General features: G+C 37.1%; 1 protein-coding gene across 1 annotated transcript; it reads left to right on the top strand.

Moving 5' to 3' along the window:
• The first annotated feature begins 227 nt into the window (after window positions 1–227).
• Window positions 228–13,549, top strand: LOC135687557 (ras-related protein Rap-1b). The gene is made up of 4 exons (XM_065204148.2): window positions 228–1,097; window positions 10,210–10,266; window positions 10,924–10,997; window positions 11,876–13,549. The coding sequence occupies exons 1-4, from the start codon at window positions 641–643 to the stop codon at window positions 12,269–12,271; spliced, it is 984 nt and encodes a 327-aa protein (XP_065060220.2). The 5' UTR covers window positions 228–640; the 3' UTR covers window positions 12,272–13,549.
• The last annotated feature ends 4,261 nt before the right edge of the window (window positions 13,550–17,810 follow it).

Genomic DNA, 17,810 nt, shown 5'->3' on the forward strand with positions numbered 1-17,810 from the left:
ATGGAATGTGAATTAAATATTCTTTGAACTAATAGAGGTAATAGTAGGTACAAGTTTTCTTATGATAACAATGGTTTGTTGTTAGAGCATTCAGAATTTTGCCTGGTCAACAGTTGCAGAGACTCTCAGAGCCGCCGATTTTGAAATTTTAAAGAAGAAGGATTCAGTATTTTCGGTTTTTGCTCAAATTGGCATTGAAAATCGTAGGAAATATGTCTTGTAATGTTTCTCAATTGGCGTTTATCATAAAATAGCTTTTTTGTTCCTTGAAAAGCATTAACCATAATACAATTATAGTCGCTACGGACAGAGGGCAAGGCTGAGGGCTGGGGACCGATTCTTCCTGACCAATATACGTTTTGCGTTAAGCCGTCTTTACATAAAAGGAAGGATCATATACCAAATAATGAACTTGTGTTTCTTTTTACAACAACATCGTGAGTATCCACAGTGCTATTGTGCTTTACTTTACTCAACAAAACTGAAATTGTGGACAGAAATACTTCACGTAGAGCAAAGATCGCGGAGAATTTGTTTATTAAAACTTGCGTTCTGAATGCTGTGTGACTGGGCAAATGTCTCTGCTTCATAAAAGAAGTAAAAGAGGAAATAAGAGGCGTTAACGGGCAAACAAGTGAATATGAGACGCGGGCATGGAAGGGAATCAGCTGCTACGGAACTTTTGTTAGATCCATCGCATTCCCTGATGCAGAACTCAATGAAGTTCGGCAGTGAGCGAAACTTGAGTGAGAGTGCCTTTTCAGAGCTGGTTTTCGAAACTGTTGGCAAAAAAAGCAAAAAGAAAAACAGGGATAGATACAAAACTCTGCCGGGGATATATGTTACGCCGGAACATAGCACATCAAATGGCACCAACAATAACTCGGATCACAAGAAAATTGATTCCACAGAAAAGAAGCAAGTACCATCGATAAGTGTTGAAGAAGCCCCTAGCAAAGGTTTATTGACTGCCGACAATGGGGGCTCCTCAAAAATAGCGCGTTCGCCGAGTTTTCGAAGGAAAAAAGCTGCAAGTGAACAGGCTCCACCTGAATTCAATATTGTTTTACTCGGCTCATTGGGTGTCGGCAAAACAGGTATGACTTTCGATCTACTCAGAACCCTTGAATGCTTCATACAGCGGTTGCTTTCATACCGGAAATTTTTGAAAATCTTTCATTGTGTGCACATTGCAATATAGGTATGTGCATTTCACATTTTAGGTATTTAACTTGCAGAAAATACACCAAGACTTTGGCATCGGTCTCAAAACTTTAACTAGATTCTTAGACTTTTATTTCAAACAAAGTTTTATTTTTCATTTAACTGAATAGATGGCTATTTCATGAAATTTGACGTGGCCATTCACAGAGAAATCGCTCCATTGGCATTTTAAATGATTTTCCTACAATGTACCCTCGTTGGTTTAAAAGCGGGGATACAAAATCTCGTCAAATGTTACTTCGATTTATGGTTTTCTAAATAATTTTCCTGAGAGCCCCTAGTTATCACGGCACTATTTCTATAACAAAATTCGCACATATGTAGCCATCAAAACTTTTGCACAACAACTTTGGCTGTTTGTGTTTCTCCGTTCCTGCCTACTCACTTCATTCCCTCTTAGTTACGAGAACAGTTCGCTAGGCACAATCAACAATTCACTGTTGAATAACTCGCAAAATAAAAAATATTCTTGAAAATAGCAACGCTGTTGTTTATTGTGGCAGAAACCTCTCCCCGCTGTATTGTACTGTGCGGCAATATTTTTTAAACATCAGTTTAATTAAATTATTACAGGGAAGCTTAATAATGTAAAAAGAATCACTGTGATTGCTTTGGTTAATCGCCAATGGAGATTAGGATAATGGTAATTTGTTTGCGACTCTGGCCTCGCTTCTTACTAACTGCGAGCCTGGAGTGTTATGCCCTATTGTCTTATGCAGAACTGTCGAAGCAAAATACAGTCAAAATTAAATAGAATTTTCCCATTGCAGTTCTCCTTTTCACAACACACACATTGCAGTAAATGTGTGCGGTTACATCGAATAACCGCGATTTGTTAAGAGGATTTTAGGATTACCAAACGGATTGACATAAGTAGGCAATTATAATCAGGTATGTCAAATCCTTCAAAGATTGATGTCGAATTTTTCCCTCTGATTTCCACTACCGAAACCAGAAGACGATGCTAGGTTCGAAATCGTGAATGTTGGCTATTATTTAACTCCGTTTCCCTTCAGTGTGCTACTTACTGTACCCATCCATTGCACGAAGGTGGACATCTTGTTTCCTGGGAGATGTTCCAAGACGCATTCCTTACGATCCGCAAAGATAAAAGGAACTGAAGCTCGTGTAATACGTAATGAGTGTACCAACAGGTTGCATTTAAACTTGTTTTTCGAGAAAATGATTCAACCTACAAGCAGTTGCATAGAACAGGGATAACAGCCGTGCTATGAACAAGATCTACTTGGGTTATGACCAAATGTTGCATAATGCGAACTTTCGAGGAAAGCGACGTTACCCAATTGCCCCCACAACCCCTACCCCCCTCACCAGCTCCCGTCACCATTCTCGCATTTTACAGCAGTGAAATGTTTTTGATCAAGTAGAGCGAATGTTCAATCTTGATCGCGATATAACGATGAGGTATGAGAATCTGTCCTCAAAATTAGTAAGCCATTTTGATGTAATGTATCTGAAAAATAAACATGGAACATACATAGATAAACAAGATGTTAACCTTTAATACGGCAGAATTGATTTTTTGGCTTAGGCCAAATTGCAATTCTATCGATACATTTGAAAGCTTCCTGTGGAGTTTCTCTGAAGTTCTAGAAATCAACTCTCCGAAATGTTTGCTTCAATAGGGCGACATTTGAGACATTCATAAAATGTCACAACAAAACATTCACCCACCAATGTTGATAAAAAAACCCACCCCTATCTGCATGCCGACATTTCGGTGTTAATCCCCACTTGATTTAGATTGTCTGAGTGCAGATAATCCGCAAAACATCGTGCGGTGGGGACTTTACAAATCCTTAAGGTAGCCGGCTACAGTCATTTTGCTGGGAACATAATATGTTTCAAAAAAAAATTTTTTTTAATAGTCTGCTTCTTTAACTATTAAAGAACCCTTTCGAGAAATATTTTTGCAATATATGAAGTTTTTGGAGGTAAAACCCTTGCATTCCGTGGAGGAATAAACATCAATATCCTTAGCAACCATGTTTTTCCGTTGCTAGGGATATAAATCTTTATTTTACCCCAGGATTGTCTGTCGCTTTCCTACAATTTCAAGTGCCCTTATGAATAGGAGGTTTTCCATATACGAGGTTTTCCAAAGACAGGCTTGAAGTAGCTAAATCTGTCCTAGTTTATCACTTTTTTATACCTGTTCTCCACGAAAGCTTAATTGCGGTGTTTCTCAGGCGTTGTGATAAATTCGAAGATATCGAAAAGAAAAATGAAGACTCGTGTGATTGCTAGGAGAAAGGCAAAGAAGAGAAAGGTTTGCAACGCAAATATTTTCAGAGATAAATCAAGAACTGATGATGCAAACGATAGAACTGAGGCTAGGCCCGGACCTTCCCATCAAACGGAATGCGAAACAGAGATTGTAGAAGGACAATGCTCTAGCCCAAAACAACACAAAAAGATATTCAAACGAGTGGAAAATGTTTCTAAGAAGAAACTTCTCAATTCATATTTCATGAAAATGAGTCCAATAAAGAAAAGCCTTTTGACTAGAAAACGGGCCGCAGAAATTGGATTGTCAAAGTCAGGAAAAACTGAGATGGCGAAAGGTTACTCTCTTATGTCTTTAAACAATCTCAATGAATGCATTCAAAGTGCTGCTATTTGTAACAATTGTAAGAGCCCCAAAAGCAGACTTTCTTTGCTGGAAGTTAAAGCAGAAAGAAAAGGGTTAGCACAGAAGCTTGTCATCCAGTGCAACCTATGCTCAAGCAAGTCTAACTTTTCTACCAGCTCAAAGAGTGGAGCTCATAAGCCTTTTGAGGTCAATGTAAGGTCCGCACATGGCACATCATCTCAAGGGCTTGGTCATGCTGGACTAACAAGACTTTGTGCTTCTTTAGACCTACCAAAGCCCATACATCATAAGCCTTATGATAAAATTATCAGGGATCTTTCTGGCAATGCCCAGAGATTAGCTGAAAGAAAAATGATGGATGCAGCAGCTAAGCTTGTGCAAATAACAAAGGAGGAAGACCCATCAAATATTGAAGAGTTTTCAGAGGGCCAAATTATTGCCAATGTAGCTGTCACTGTTGATGGTACTTGGCAACGAAGAGGACATTCTTCCAAGAATGGAGTTGTCTTTATTTTATCAGTGAGAACAGGAGAGGTTCTTGATTATGAAGTCAGAACAAAATATTGCCAAGAATGTGTTTATCACGAGAAGGATAATAAAAATAGCAAGTTTTATCAAGACTGGTTGGCTAGCCATACCAGTAAGTGCTGTATAAATCACCAAGGCTCTTCTGATAGCATGGAGACAGCAAGTGCAGTGGATATGTTTCTGCGCTCAATAGAAACAAGGTCCTTAAAATATGGCACTTTTGTTGGTGATGGTGACACAGACTGTTTTGGAAATGTAAAGGAGGAATGCTACAAGAAATATGGTGACCAGTATATTGTAACCAAAGAAGAATGTGTAGGGCATATTCAAAAGAGACTTGGCACAGCTCTACGCAAGTATAAAGTAACAATGAAGGGCAAAAAGTTAAAAGATGGAAAAACAGTTGGTGGAAAAGGTCGCCTGACTGACAAAGTCATCGATAGAATGCAGAATTTTTTTGGCCAAGCAATAAGAAATAATTCTGGCTTGAAAGAAAGCATGAAGAAAGACATTTTGGCCATTCTGAAGCATATGGTAAAAGATGACACTCTTTCTCTTGACCAGCAGCATGAAAATTGCCCAAAAGATTCATCAAGTTGGTGCAAATTCTGGAGTCAAAGGGAATATTATGCTAATGATAAAAGACTACCATCTGCATTCTATGAAGAATTGAAGCCAATTTTCCACAGATTGTCTGCTGATGCATTGCTGGACAGATGTTTGCTTGGTTTAACACAAAATCAAAACGAATCCATAAATGGCATTCTTTGGAGCAAATGTCCCAAACGAAAGTTTTGTGGGAGGCAGAAATTGCTGCTAGCTGTCGGTGAAACAGTTTGCGAATTCAATACTGGAGCAGCTTCTCTGGAGGAAATCTTGAATGAATCAAAGATTAAATCAACATCCAATTCCTTAATTATATTGAGGGACATGGATTCAAAAAGGCTGAAAAATGCTGCAAAAAAAGTTTCATCAAAGGCCCGACTACAGCGAAGAAAACTAAGAGCAAAGAGAAAAGGTGCTGTTGAAAAGGCAACAAGCTACATTTCTGGTGCATTTGGTCTTCACAAAACACCAGAATTAGATCTGCATAAAGGATTTGAAATTATTTATCAGCAAAGTGAGACTGTTGAGCCTGAGATAAAATTTATTGATGAGAAAAATATTTTGTTAGTTAAAGTAGAGACATTACAGTAACATTACAGTAGCGACCCCCCATCTTGTTTTTGCCAAACAATTAGACAATAAAATTCATTTATTAAAGTCTTATTTTTTATAAATTTTGATAAAACTGACATAATACAGTTCCACTTAGCCAGTATCTAGGTATCCAGTAACAAAGAATCTTTTATATTGCTAAAAGGTGTTCTACTAACTTTAAGGCAAGTTTTCTCAAAACTTGATTTTTGCATTCTGCCGTTACTCTGCAGACTCTATCTTTTGATTAGATTAAGGTATCATGCTGAATTTTTGACACAATGTGTATTTTTTGAAGCTTTATGACATGACTGTTTTGAATTACTTCTTTACTACTGCTGAAATGAGGTATTCTGTAAAAACAGTTTTTTTAAGGTATCAACCCCCGTCTTTGAAATTGTTGAATTTTAATACAGTCATTTCACAAAGAGTTGACAAAGTAACATTTTCCATTTTATTTGGGAATAATATCTTTTGTGGTTCTTGAGATATATTCTGCAGACCAGTTTTAACATATTTTTGTCCTGACATTACCCCCGTCTAAATAACAAATCTTTTCAAAAAATAGAGACATATTTATATTTTACAATCTTCGATCTACATACCTAGAAAATTTCGACTTCATATCTTAAACGGTTCACACATAACATTGTTTTAAAGTAGAACGACATAGTTTTTATAGTGACAGTAGCCGGCCACCTTAATTACTGCAGATCCATACGGCATACAAACTAAACAAGACAAATAAGAAAATTAAAGGCATAAATTACCGACTGCAACAGCTATGAAAGTAATGAAAAGGTGATGCATATTAAACACTTTTTATAGAGACCCACAAACTGTGTGTGGTAAAGTTATAAAAAGAAACTTCCTAGAAATTTCTAATGAGATTCGGATATTATATAACGCAAGGAACTAGAGAAAACATGCCACAACTACCCTCAAGCAAATCAGTGGAAAGCGGGGACTTTGAGCCGTTGTTTAAAATATTGTCCAAAGAATTGGGCAGCAATCTTGCAATACTTGAATAACTCTAGTTTCGTTGTACGTTTCTTTGCATCTTTGGGCCACTGATGATATGATGTAATGTATACGTAATTTTGTTTGAATCGCTGTCAACTGATTTCACCCCAGTCCTTGAAGCAACTAGATGCTTGAAAATTCTCCAGCAGAAATCTCATTTTGTGGCAGAAAATGCAGCCCATGAGAGGGTGAAACAAATATATCACGTCTTTTCTGCTTCCTACGGGTTCATATATGCCACGTGTTGCGGTACTAAGCCCCCAAAGATATGATTCAGCCCCCCCCCCCCCAATATGAACCTGTGCCCATCAAAGAATTTTCAGTAAAAGTAGCATTTCTTCGCAAAACGTTCAAGGGCATGAGGGCACTAGTGCTTGATAACTACGATGCCAAATACTGCAGACATAGACAGGCAGTTTTATCTTTTGCTGTTTTATAATCAATTTTGTTTACAGATACAAATTTTATTCAGTAATTTATAACTTTGATACTATTTATACCCTTCAATGCATGGTAGTTGTCATCCTCATAGAGAAGACTTCCTGTCTTCACAGTCTTCCTGTAAATTATCATTGATGCCCCGTTTTCCTCATCTTGCCCCTGATAATCGCCACTTACCAGAAGTGCCCCCTTGCTTAGGGTGAATTTTTGTCTACTTATAAATGCACAGCCTTGTCTTGGCCCTTAAAAAATCTGCCATTGAGCCTCAGGCTTTCCTTTGAACGAATCTCAGCAATGTGATGGCTGCAATGATTAAATTAATAACATCGAATATTAACTTTCATGAAGCTAATAGAATCTGTTCTAAAGCAAAAGATTTGGCGATAGAAATAAGCAAAGGTTATGTAAACATGCAAAGCATACGAGCAATAATCCAATCGACAAACTCTTTCTTACATAGAAATCAAATGGATTTGCACGTCATTGCCTAAAGCTGCTGCAAGTCAAGGTTTACCAACATAGAATAGAAATGATTACAAACAGTCTTTTGTTTTGGTCAATACCGTTTTTTATTGTTGTAAAACTGTTTTGTCACCTCCTTCAATTATAAGCGGTTCAGTTTTTGTTTGGCTTCAATCCTGAGTCTGAAGCAAAAATAAGCATCGAAATTTAATAATAGAAAACAGGTATTATCTAGTCGTTTTTCTGAAAGAAAAGAAAACCAGTTTTGATGGAAGGATTTCGTCAGCTCTATGAGGTATCAATCGCCTTTTAACGATTAAAAAGGTATTATGCAAAAAGCTAAAGAGAAATCACGTAGATGTTGAAGTATTCTGTTGTGGATTTAAAGGAACGAATTATTTTGCTAAATAATTTTTGTGAGTTTCATGGTCAAGTAATTTCACACCATATGCAGCACATCGGTGAGAACATTGCCTTTGTTCGATGCCATACTAACACCATGCATCTTTGCATTTTGAACTTCTGCACTATTCTATGGCATAAGGCAGGCCCGTCGGAACCGGGAGGGACTGGGGGGGGCTGGAGCCCCCCAATAATTGTCAAACTGTAGTTCCGACGGCACTGTAAGGTCATTTTGACAAAAAGTGCTCTTGCCTAGGACATACCTAATTCGAGCTTTTTCGCACGTAGGCCAAAAATGGGAGTACGCAAAAATGGAATTTAATAGTGCAGACAAATTGATTTCATTTTTTGGAATTAGTTTCCTGCAAAGTGAATTGATACCTACTTAGATAGGTGCTGTTTGTTTGTTGGTTTGTCGTATGTTCTCTTATAAAATGCAAACGGGGGCTTAAGCATGGGGCCACCTTGTAGAGAGAGCCATGACAATCACCGCATACAGTGCCCAAACGTTATTTCAGCTCGATTTGAATTCCAAACAGTTTTAACGGAGCTTATAATTATCCCTGTCTTATCCTGTTACTAGTCTGCTTTTGTGCCTCTATAAATCCCCTTTTTGTGTTGTTGACTGCCTTCTCCGTGTCACTGAAGGTCCTAAACCTTTCCAAGATCAACTCACTAGGGAGGATTTGCACAAAGCATGGAGTTCATAATTCTTCTGTCAAAATAATCTGTAGGTATTTGCATTCACGTTTTGACTTTGCAAGTTTACCTTGACATGATTGTTGGTGTTAAATTCTTGCATTGCAAACAGGTTCCTATTTTATGCTGATAGGAGAAATGTGATATTACTTGCCTCTTGAATTTTCTTCTAAATCCAAGCAAAGAGACTATTTTTATCCCAACTTAAATCTTTTGCTCTTCGGCTTAATTCAAATGTCTTAAGAAAAAAGCAAACATTGTATCCTTTTGTAGCCCTGTGGGAAAATATGTACCAAGTATCTTTGAAATGACGAATCACTGCCTTTAGTTTATCACCGCATTTTCAGATCAACTTCAATTTATGTCTATAGCAAAACAAGGAATTATATAAACAAAGTTTATTTGTTGCAAACTAGTAAACTCTAAGGCTAATAGCTTCCTCTTTGGCTGGAAATACTACGTTGCCTTTCAAAATCCTACTCAAAACAGGATCTTTGAAGTATTTCGTTTGGATTTCAAGTACCTAAATCTAAGAGAATGCAAACATGAAGTATTTGAAGAAGATTTTTCTAAAATGTTGAGTTGGGGCATTAAAAACATTAATTACAGCACAATTTTATTTATCCCATCAGTATTTTTTCACCTCTTCGTATTCAAAATGACGGCATGATATGTTTTAAGCCACAAGATCGCCGTAAAACAAAAACAACAGCAAATATTGCAACAGGGAGAGGGAAAAGTTTTGAATAATTCTAAGCACAAACAGGTCAGCGTAATACTACTTGGACCTTCCTCTTGGGTTGGATGAGAACAAAAATCTTGCTCATAATAACGAGAGCTGTGGATACCGAGGGTTTGTTATCCATGGCATGTTTACAATATAGACAGGGAAATTTCGTTAGCAATCTAGCAAACAGGGTAAGCGAGATTTTTTCTTTTGATATGTGATCCTGGTGGCTCTTTAACTCAAAATCCGCCGGGGGCCCTAAAATTGGGGGAATGGTGGGCACGTGATCTGTCATTTCATTGTTCCCGGTCATCGAAGATTTTTCACCTAATCTTAAAACCAATGAAAGAACATTAAAAAATGAAAAAAAATCATCAGAAATCTATATTGTTAAATAAACCTGCCAAAAGATATGACCTCTTAAAATATTGCGAAAATGACGTCATCAAACGAGTGCAGAACCTTTACCATGTCTTCTCTCGCTTATTTTTCATGGACCCCTGACAGATTTTGAGTCAAAGACCCACCAGAATCACATATCAAAAGAAAAAATACCGGTTATCCTGTTTGCTAGATTGCTCACGAAATTTCCCTGTCTAATAGAATTATTTTAGAATCCAAGTGACCGGAACCTTCAGTTTGTCAAAGCGGAAAGTTTGTAATAAAACGGGCTTGTAATAGAGGGATCTATTGTGTAGATAGCTGAGTAAGCCTTTAGTCAAAATCGTTTTCCCGTGAGTGATTGCGGCAAGTAAATTCGCTTTGTTGGGCGGAGTTCTGTTTGATCGTTTCGTTGGACTAAACGAGTTTAAGAACAGCATGCATTTATTCAACCTAGTTTGTATTGATTTTCTAAACAAAGTTTTCAAATCTTCTACTTATTGCATTTTAGCTTTGGCAGTCCGCTTTGTCACGAGAAGATATCTTCACGAATACGACCCAAAACTCGGTAGGTTTCTCTATTTCTTTTGCAGGCATTAATTTAAGGAATTTTCATCACTGCACAAAACAGCGTAAAACGCAGATTTTTGGGGCCAATAGGGTGTGGCTAAGGGTGTGGCTAAGTTTTGACTGGACCACTTTTGAATGGACCAGAAACGTTTTACATTGTTTTCAGGGACGTTTTCAGTGTAATTTGGCCTAACTACAGCTGCCACTGATTATTATAAATCTTACCAAAACATATCAAACGTGGCCAAAAGAAAACAGAGTAGCAAACTTGATAACGGAATTTTTTCTACATTATATCATTTTTTTTAAAGCTGGTTTTAGTTGAGTTTCACACGTAGGTTGATTCTATTATCTCATTTGACTCTTGATTATAGTTTGTATTCATTTATCTTTAGTCTGAAAACATCCAAATCAGTAGTATTTGGAAAACTGAAAAGTGAAGTAATTCATCACTGCACATTTTTCAATTCATCACTGCACAAATTGGTCATCACTGCACCTTAAATTAAACCTTGCGTCTTTTGCAAACGCTGTTTGGGCAATGTCTTCATGGGCTATGTTGTAGCTGTTTCTCTATTTGATATTCTTCAACTTGATAAAAATGAGTACTTGGGAAATGACAATGATTAGAATGTTTTCATGTTTACGTTTTTAGAAAGGAGTTATGAGAAAATAATTGACGTCGATGGCGAAAACGTACAAATAAAGTTATGGGACACTGTTAATAAGGTCAGTATACGTCGCAGAATACAAATGACGTCATTTCTATTCTGTGTATACGTGCACAAATGCTTTCTTCCTGGTAGACACAATTTCCTTCTAGCTGTTTTTCTTTCATGTTTGCATTGATTTATAAGGAAGCGCTGATCTGCCTAGGAGAAAGAAGTTGCTTCGTTTTCCAGGTAAAGTTTTTGATGAGAAGTATTCAGTTTAATGAACTTTGAAGACGATAAAGCTTAGTACTTTTGAATAGTTAACATGCAAGGCAGGGTAGCGACTGTTATTGTCTTTAATTGGCTTTTAAAATTAATCAGCGCCTTCTTAAACCATTCAAATAAGAAGTAAACATACATTGATTTAAGCAGAAAGGCTTATTTAGTCTCAACGTGAAACTTACTTCTTATAAAGTCGCAGCTTGACATTGGACAGTTATATCACGTTTGACGTCGGTCAGAACTGGCTTTTTCAAGGCCAATTTATTGCAGCAGCAAAAAACAGATTTGTTTCCATGATAATGGATTACCCTTCCGAACTTTAATCTATCGGCCCTAGCATTCACTATGACATCTTTTTCTTGTTTGAGAAATGGTGAAGGTGTGCGATTGAAGGGTCATTTATGGTTAGAGAGAGCAAAAGACCATGGCCAGTTTCGTTATTCGTGCTTTAAGTCATCTCGTTATCCCCTTGTTAATTAACATAGGGGTTTCTGCTATATAGACAGGAGGCAAGGGCCTGGGGCAAGCCTTATCTTGTACCAGCGACTACCAGCCACATCCCAGTCGCCTTATAATGTTTGATTGCAAGCTTTAATCGTAGATTTTGATTCGATAATTCAAAAAGTTTCATTTTTGTCAAGTATTTCTAAGCTCATCTCTTTTTCCTTGCAGGAGTGGGATAATTTTGCAGATACGGCAGATGCATTCGCCATCGTGTACTCAATAACCTCGATTGAAAGCTTCAAATATGCCACGCGAATCGTGAAGTCGATCAAGGATGCAATCGCATTCACATCAAAGCATTACCCCATGATACTCATCGCCAACAAGATGGAGATGGAGCAGGGAAGAAAGGTCAAAAGTGATACAGCAGATCAATTTGCTGGACAAAATGCCTGCTCTTTTGCGGAGATATCGGTCGCCACAAATAACGTTGACACTATTTTTAATGGAGTTGTAAAACAAATCAGGACAGATCGAAATACTGCCGTAGAAACTCGGAAGCAGGGTACTGGAAAATATTCCTTTAAAAGTTTTTTATCGAAAAATATGTCGAAGATAAAATAAGTAAAGCGAAACTTTATTTAGAAGCCATCTTGCAAGCTAGTAGCAGGCGGACAGGGGCAGACAATTGCAAACTTTGCCATCTAGGGACAGTGTAATTGTGCCATAGTCACATTAGACCCCTTGTTTTAGTTTGTTAAATGCTCTTTAAGTTACGGAAACTAACATATTGAATGATTTATAGATTTTTGCATTCACCAAGAATAAGACACTAATTTTCAAACCGTTACCCCACCTGTATGCTGCAGCCAAGAGCTTGGAGCGGTTGGGGAAGGGGGCAACGACCGAGGTATCAAGCTTAGCCGGAAAGGGTCTTGGGGCTACGGAAACTTTAGTAAACAATGTTGAATCATTCATTGTAGCTCGACCCAGTCAGTGCCCTTAACTCAAAGATGATGCACCTGTGCATCGCTAGGCTACAAGATGACCCTGATTTTTATAATTGTTCATGAAATATTCAACAAACATGGCTTTGATGTTACCCTCACCTAAATTCCCCCTTAGGACTTTCAAGGTACAAATACACCATTTAGCAATACGAAACAAAGCTAGCTAAATAATTGACATATAACAAAAAATATTAAATATTTCCATACTGACACCTGACATGCAACATGTATAGAACAAATATTGATTACAACTTGAAACTCCTGCAGATTTTAACACAGAATTACTTTGTTCTAATAAATAGATAAAAAAAACAGTAAAATAAATTTCTAAAGAAATACAAATCAAAGTATTAGAAACAGAAAAAGATAGAAAAGGTTTCAATGTGTGCTGATAAAATTTGCTGATATGCCCAGTGGATAAATCACGTCGAGAAACTGCCCTGTAAATAAACACACACTTCATACTAATCGTTTGAAAAATCCAAACGAATTTCGAATTTTACGACATTAAATTTGTATTCAATTAATTCGACAGGCCTCTTCTGTACATAATTTGTAAAGTAGCGAGAATATGTAATTTATAAACATCCACGGACATCGATTGTATCGTTCAGACTTACTGAGTATATTTGGTCCTTGTTTTTTGTTAGTTATCTCTTCCACTTTTCCTATTGCAAGGACTTCTTTAGTTCGTGTTGAAGTGGCATTGCTTGCAGAAAGAAGACTCGGGGACTTTTCAAAGGATTTTCAAAAGAAATTCAGATTTTTCTCAAAACACAAAATCACTCTATTGTTTGCACAGCATCAGCTGCAATTTATAAGCGTTTGTGTCACCTGAGGTTGATTCCTGCCTATTTCATCAACCAAATAAAGATGTACAAAAGTAAAGTTGTATGGAAAGAAGTAATACAAATATATTTAGCATTGTAAATTGCGCATTGCCTTTTGTATTGGCACTTTGCCTATTTTCTTCGCCTTTTGTTCCCCTCCTCCCTCTGCACTGAAGCCCTTCCGGCCAAAGTATACCTTTTCTCAGAAATTAAAATGATTTGAAAATAGTTTTTTTTATAAACTTTCTAAAAAAACTACTGATTCACTAAGTCATGCAGAGGCCGGTGCTCCTGCCATGGCACTGTAGAAAAACACAACCAACTTTCTTATTAGCGACAAAAATATGTTTGACTCCTTACTGTAACATGACCTTTTGGTGATTAATTGTTACGCAAAAATATAAATCTGTGTGTATGAATTAAAACAGAGACACAGTCAAGTTCAACCTTAGTATCAAAACTGATGTATTCAAATGAGTGTATCATCTCAATCTTTCTCATGGCTGATGTTTTCAAATTTGTTTTAGAGAAAATGTATCAGAAGAAGATTTGTAAAAGAACATTTGGATATAGATGCAAGTAAGGGATCAGTGTTAATCAGGGCCTACCGCACGAATTTGAAAGTTGGGGGGGCCAAAGCTAGCAAAAAGAGGGGGCCAAGGGCTTTTCCCCTTTTATGGACCATAGATGTAAGTTTTACTTCACTTTCAAGTCTTTCGCCTACCAAGGGTTCAAGGGAATAAATTTTTGCAAGAACTGATTTTTGTGGAATTTATTTGCAAATTTGACGGGCATTGATATTTACAGATGGGCTAAATTCGTATAATTGACGAAAGTTAATTAAAAAATTCCTGATTTCAAATATTTTTGGGTTAGAACGTCTCCTTCCTTTGTTTCTGAACATGTCATTTGAAAGTCCTAGGCACCGCTGCAAAAATATTCATACAGTTCACAGTTTAAATATCGACACCTTTTAGTTTACTTGATTGAGATAATTTTTTTTGAGAGGGGCTGAAAGAATGTTTCGGGAAATTCTCAATCAAACAACCCAACTAGAACCCGAGAAAATGCATTCCTGTTGTTGTTGAGAATGATTCTATGTTGAACTGCTGTTTTGGTACTTTTTGCAAAGCAAAGATAAGATCAAAGATGCTTTTGCGGACATGAACAATCCGGTATCATCCTTGGCTTAACTAAATTGGTATCATCTCTGGCTACCTTTAAAAAAATCTACACGTAACTTCTTTTCATATTTTGTTTTATTGATAGGTTTTATCTCAGTTTTGTACATAGTAATAAACTTTATCTTTGGCTTTTCTGTTTTTTTCGCAGGTTGATTTTTAAAGCCGTTGGCCTATTTGTTACTATGTAATCTGTATAAAATATTTGATAATGAATAAATGGACTTGGGCCCGGCTTACTGAGATTATTCTTAGAACAATTGCATGGTGTTGACAGGGGCTGCTTGCACAATGAATGCTATGCGAGCCCATAGTATGTGTATCACCCACACCCACAATGTCAGAATGAGGTCTGTGTTGAGAACTTCCTTAACAATCCAGAGCAAATTGGCTGAACAGGTCAAATGGTAATGATCGATGAGAGCCTCTCTGCCGAAAGAAAGCATAATCCCAGCAGAATTCTTGTTCAAAACAGGATCTATGGAGGCTTCAACCTGGTTAACAAAAGAGGGTCATGGCATCCCTTTGTGGAACTGGATTCTGCAAACCTAGGTTTGCCTGGCTCCACTGTCTCTTCAGACATGCGGCAGATCCACAATCAATTTGGCAATATCGTCTTCAAACACAGAACTGTGAACCACATCCATAATTTTGTTTTTGTTGACCCAGTCACCAGCCATGTGAAAGCAATATGGCGGCAGGGCAGAAAATAAGTCGCAGCATGGATCGACAAATCCCGAACTGAAACCAGACCACTTGGCAGATTTTAGGTGCCTGTAGAGTTTTAAAGACATTCAATTTTTCATCTTTTGCATCAAATTGCAGTAAAACTGAATGTGTTTTAAATTTATTCTATTTCTCCTAGATCTTGTTATCTCTGAAGACTACTCATTCCACCAATTAGTTTGTACAAGCTCTCATTTGTTGACCCATGTTGTTACATTAATTTCTTGCTTGCCTTTGTCGGTTGGGGAGATAAACCAGCATTCTTCATAACAGCATCAGTTATGTAAAAAAATCTACTCTCTTTATTTCAGGACCCACCTCACCATCACTGATCTTAAACTGGAAAAGCCACCAATTTAAAAAAATTTTCCTCTTACACCTGCTAGCCCCAATTATGGAATATTTATTTTTTGTAATCTAAATATTTATTCTTTTGTAATCTTTGCTTTTCTATATAAATAATTTGAGTTTATTGTATTTATTTATTTAGTGAAAAACTGACTCCCCTGTGGCATGGGCCCTGTGTTCAGCACAAGCTTATGACTTAACATGAATAAGATATTTGTTTTGTGCTAGATCAACTTCATCTTTGATTAGAAATACCATGCTAGTTTACCTTTCCAAAATCCTTTCAAAACAGGATATTTGAAGAAATCTGTTTGCATTTCCAGTACTTAAATCTAAGAGAACACAAACATTATCTATAAGAGAAAGATTTCCCTCAAAATGACGCGCTGAGGCTGCAAAAATATTTCTAACAGCACAATATGTATAGTTCTTCACCTCTTCACATTCAAAAAGTCAGAATGATATTTGCAAGCCACATAGCTGCCAAAAACAAAAGAAACACATAATATTTCAATAGGGAGCTTATTTTCAAGAAGAAATTTTTTTAATAATTCTAATCAAAAATAGGACCGTTATTGTTTGTTTGCTTTTTTCACACTGCTGTAAATATTATGACAATCTATTGATTGGCCAGCAATCGTGTTTGATTTTGTGCATAAATTTTTGACATTTAGAAGAATTATTGCTCACAATTATGCTGAATGATCCTCAAAATCTCCAGTTTCGAGTTCTGTCGGTCCAAAACTACAGCCGTTGTAGTATGCGTTTTGGTAACCTATGCAAAAGTGTAACATTGTGAAACGCAATGTGTTTCAGATCGTGTGGTTTCATCATTGTGCGATGTTTTGACACGTTTTTAAGAGTTTGATATTTACACTTGTCAATCACGCAAAGTTTGGAGTCATCATTAATGTTGTACTTTTTTGGCATAAACTTAACAAAGCAAATCACAGCGCCGCTCCTTACTTGCATCCCTTTTATAAAAATAGTTCAATTGTTTTTTACATTTTGAACAATATGAACCAGAACATTCGACCAGTTCGCATGCCAAATTCCACTATTCGTTGTGGTACCCTATTGTTTAAATGCTTTGATACGTTTCTACATAACCAAATTTGTCATACGTTTGTGTACCCGGACCGTTTTGCATGCTAAGTTCCACCATTCGTTTTGGTACCCTATTGTTTAAATGCTTTGGTACGTTTTTGCATAACCAAATTTGTCATACGTTTGTGTACCCGGACCGTTTTGCATGCTAAGTTCCACCATTCGTTGTGGTACCCTATTGTTTAAATGCTTTGGTACGTTTTTGCATAACCAAATTTGTCATACGTTTGTGTACCCGGACCGTTTTGCATGCTAAGTTCCACCATTCGTTTTGGTACCCTATTGTTTAAATGCTTTGGTACGTTTTTGCATAACCAAATTTGTCATACGTTTGTGTACCCGGACCGTTTTGCATGCTAAGTTCCACCATTCGTTTTGGTACCCTATTGTTTAAATGCTTTGGTACGTTTTTGCATAACCAAAATTGCCATGCGTTTGTGTACCCGGACCGTTTTGCATGCTAAGTTCCACCATTCGTTATGGTACCCTATTGTTTAAATGCTTTGGTAAATTTCTGCATAACCAAAATTGTCATACGTTTATGTACCCGGACCGTTTTGCATGCTAAGTTCCACCATTCGTTTTGGTACCCTATTGTTTAAATGCTTTGGTACGTTTTTGCATAACCAAATTTGTCATACGTTTGTGTACCCGGACCGTTTTGCATGCTAAGTTCCACCATTCGTTGTGGTACCCTATTGTTTAAATGCTTTGGTACGTTTCTGCATAACCAAATTTGTCATACGTTTGTGTACCCGGACCGTTTTGCATGCTAAGTTCCACCATTCGTTGTGGTACCCTATTGTTTAAATGCTTTGGTACGTTTCTGCATAACCAAATTTGTCATACGTTTGTGTACCTGGACCGTTTTGCATGCTAAGTTCCACCATTCGTTTTGGTACCCTATTGTTTAAATGCTTTGGTACGTTTTTACATAACCAAATTTGTCATACGTTTGTGT

Source organism: Rhopilema esculentum, chromosome 11 (genome assembly GCF_057945365.1).
Source record: "Rhopilema esculentum isolate cy_ngs chromosome 11, ASM5794536v1, whole genome shotgun sequence".
In the NCBI taxonomy this organism is placed as follows: Eukaryota; Metazoa; Cnidaria; class Scyphozoa; order Rhizostomeae; family Rhizostomatidae; genus Rhopilema; species Rhopilema esculentum.